Genomic DNA, 1276 nt, shown 5'->3' on the forward strand with positions numbered 1-1276 from the left:
GATAGGGAATCCACGTTTGTCCTCGAAAGAATGCGCGCTGGGGAATTTCCTGGTATCGCGCGCGCGCGAATTATTGTGTTTTCGTTCAACTTGTCCGTAACACGGAGAAGGGGTTGTTTTTAATAAGGGGAAAACTTACGAGTAGGGAAATTTATCGGTAGCATCGGCTAGTTTAAATCGCAGGTTAACGGAACAGTTTATTATCGTTACATTTTTACCCTTGACATGAGAATCTTTAGTGTATCTTCATGTAACGGATGGTTCAGAACGAGTGCACATAACCTATAAAAATAACATTCTATTTTCGATCCTCCAATGGTTGCAACGATTTTTAATCTTAAGTAAAAGCTTTACTGCTGCAAAAAATGAAATCACTAACTCGATACGAAGTGACTTTTGAGAAATTGAAATGAAAAACAAAATTTTTCAGAAATTTAATTTAAAGTCTTAGTTTTACGTGATACAGATCTAGAATAAATTTAGTACAAAAATTCTTTATTTGTTACATTATGATTTGGTCTGTAATTCCGAGTAATTTTTATGTTTCTTCATTGTAAAGTGAAAATGAACAGCTTTTTCACTTACAGTTAACGTGTTTTGCCACTGTACTCGCGATGAAATATCTGTTCTCTGGAATTGAAAGGAAGTATTAACATGATGTTAACACGAAAGGTGTTTGGTCTCATAGTTACCATAATCTTCGAACTTAAATTCTTTATTTACAGCTTGTGGGGACTGCACAGCGTTGGAATAAACATAATAATAAAATGAATAAACATTCCTATGAATTTCTATGAAATCATTACGAATCGCTGCATAAATAACCAGGTCGTTTGCTCTGTTTGCTTTCAGATGCGCCATCCGATCCAAATGAAACCCGCGGACAGCGAAAACAGAAGCGGTGAGTAAAAATTCAGAGAAACTTTTCAATTCCGTCGCTGTTCTCTTCTTTTCTATTTGAATATCAATCTATTTGTACGTGTGTTGTTTTAACTTTTTCTCGGGTCAGTTTAATTATTCGCCATCTTGGTCCGCTTCCTGAGACATAAAGATATATTAGGAAAAACAGGAAGCGAATAATTTAGCGTATTACGACAGAATTATTATTAAAATTGCTGCAAATTTGACGGGGAAAAAGTTGATTTTAAACTGTAAATGATGATTTTAAGGTAAAATCGTAAAATATGGAATTAGGTATCGAATATACCTGAAATAGGATTTTTGAATTTCAAAAAATTCGAAAAAATTATGAGCTGCTAAATACAGAACTCAGAGA

At 34.0% G+C, this 1276-nt stretch overlaps 1 protein-coding gene across 4 annotated transcripts in view; it reads left to right on the top strand.

Moving 5' to 3' along the window:
* LOC108572085 (CUGBP Elav-like family member 2) overlaps nt 1–1276 on the top strand; it is a 471722-nt gene that overhangs the window by 364188 nt on the left and 106258 nt on the right. For all 4 annotated transcript variants that reach the window (XM_017934273.1, XM_017934272.1, XM_017934274.1 and 1 more), the window contains exon 4: nt 853–901. In XM_017934273.1, the coding sequence (XP_017789762.1) occupies nt 853–901 (49 nt within the window). The remainder of the gene's footprint in view (nt 1–852; nt 902–1276) is intronic.

This window comes from Habropoda laboriosa, unplaced genomic scaffold, assembly GCF_001263275.1.
Source record: "Habropoda laboriosa isolate 0110345459 unplaced genomic scaffold, ASM126327v1 scaffold67, whole genome shotgun sequence".
Taxonomy (NCBI): Eukaryota; Metazoa; Arthropoda; class Insecta; order Hymenoptera; family Apidae; genus Habropoda; species Habropoda laboriosa.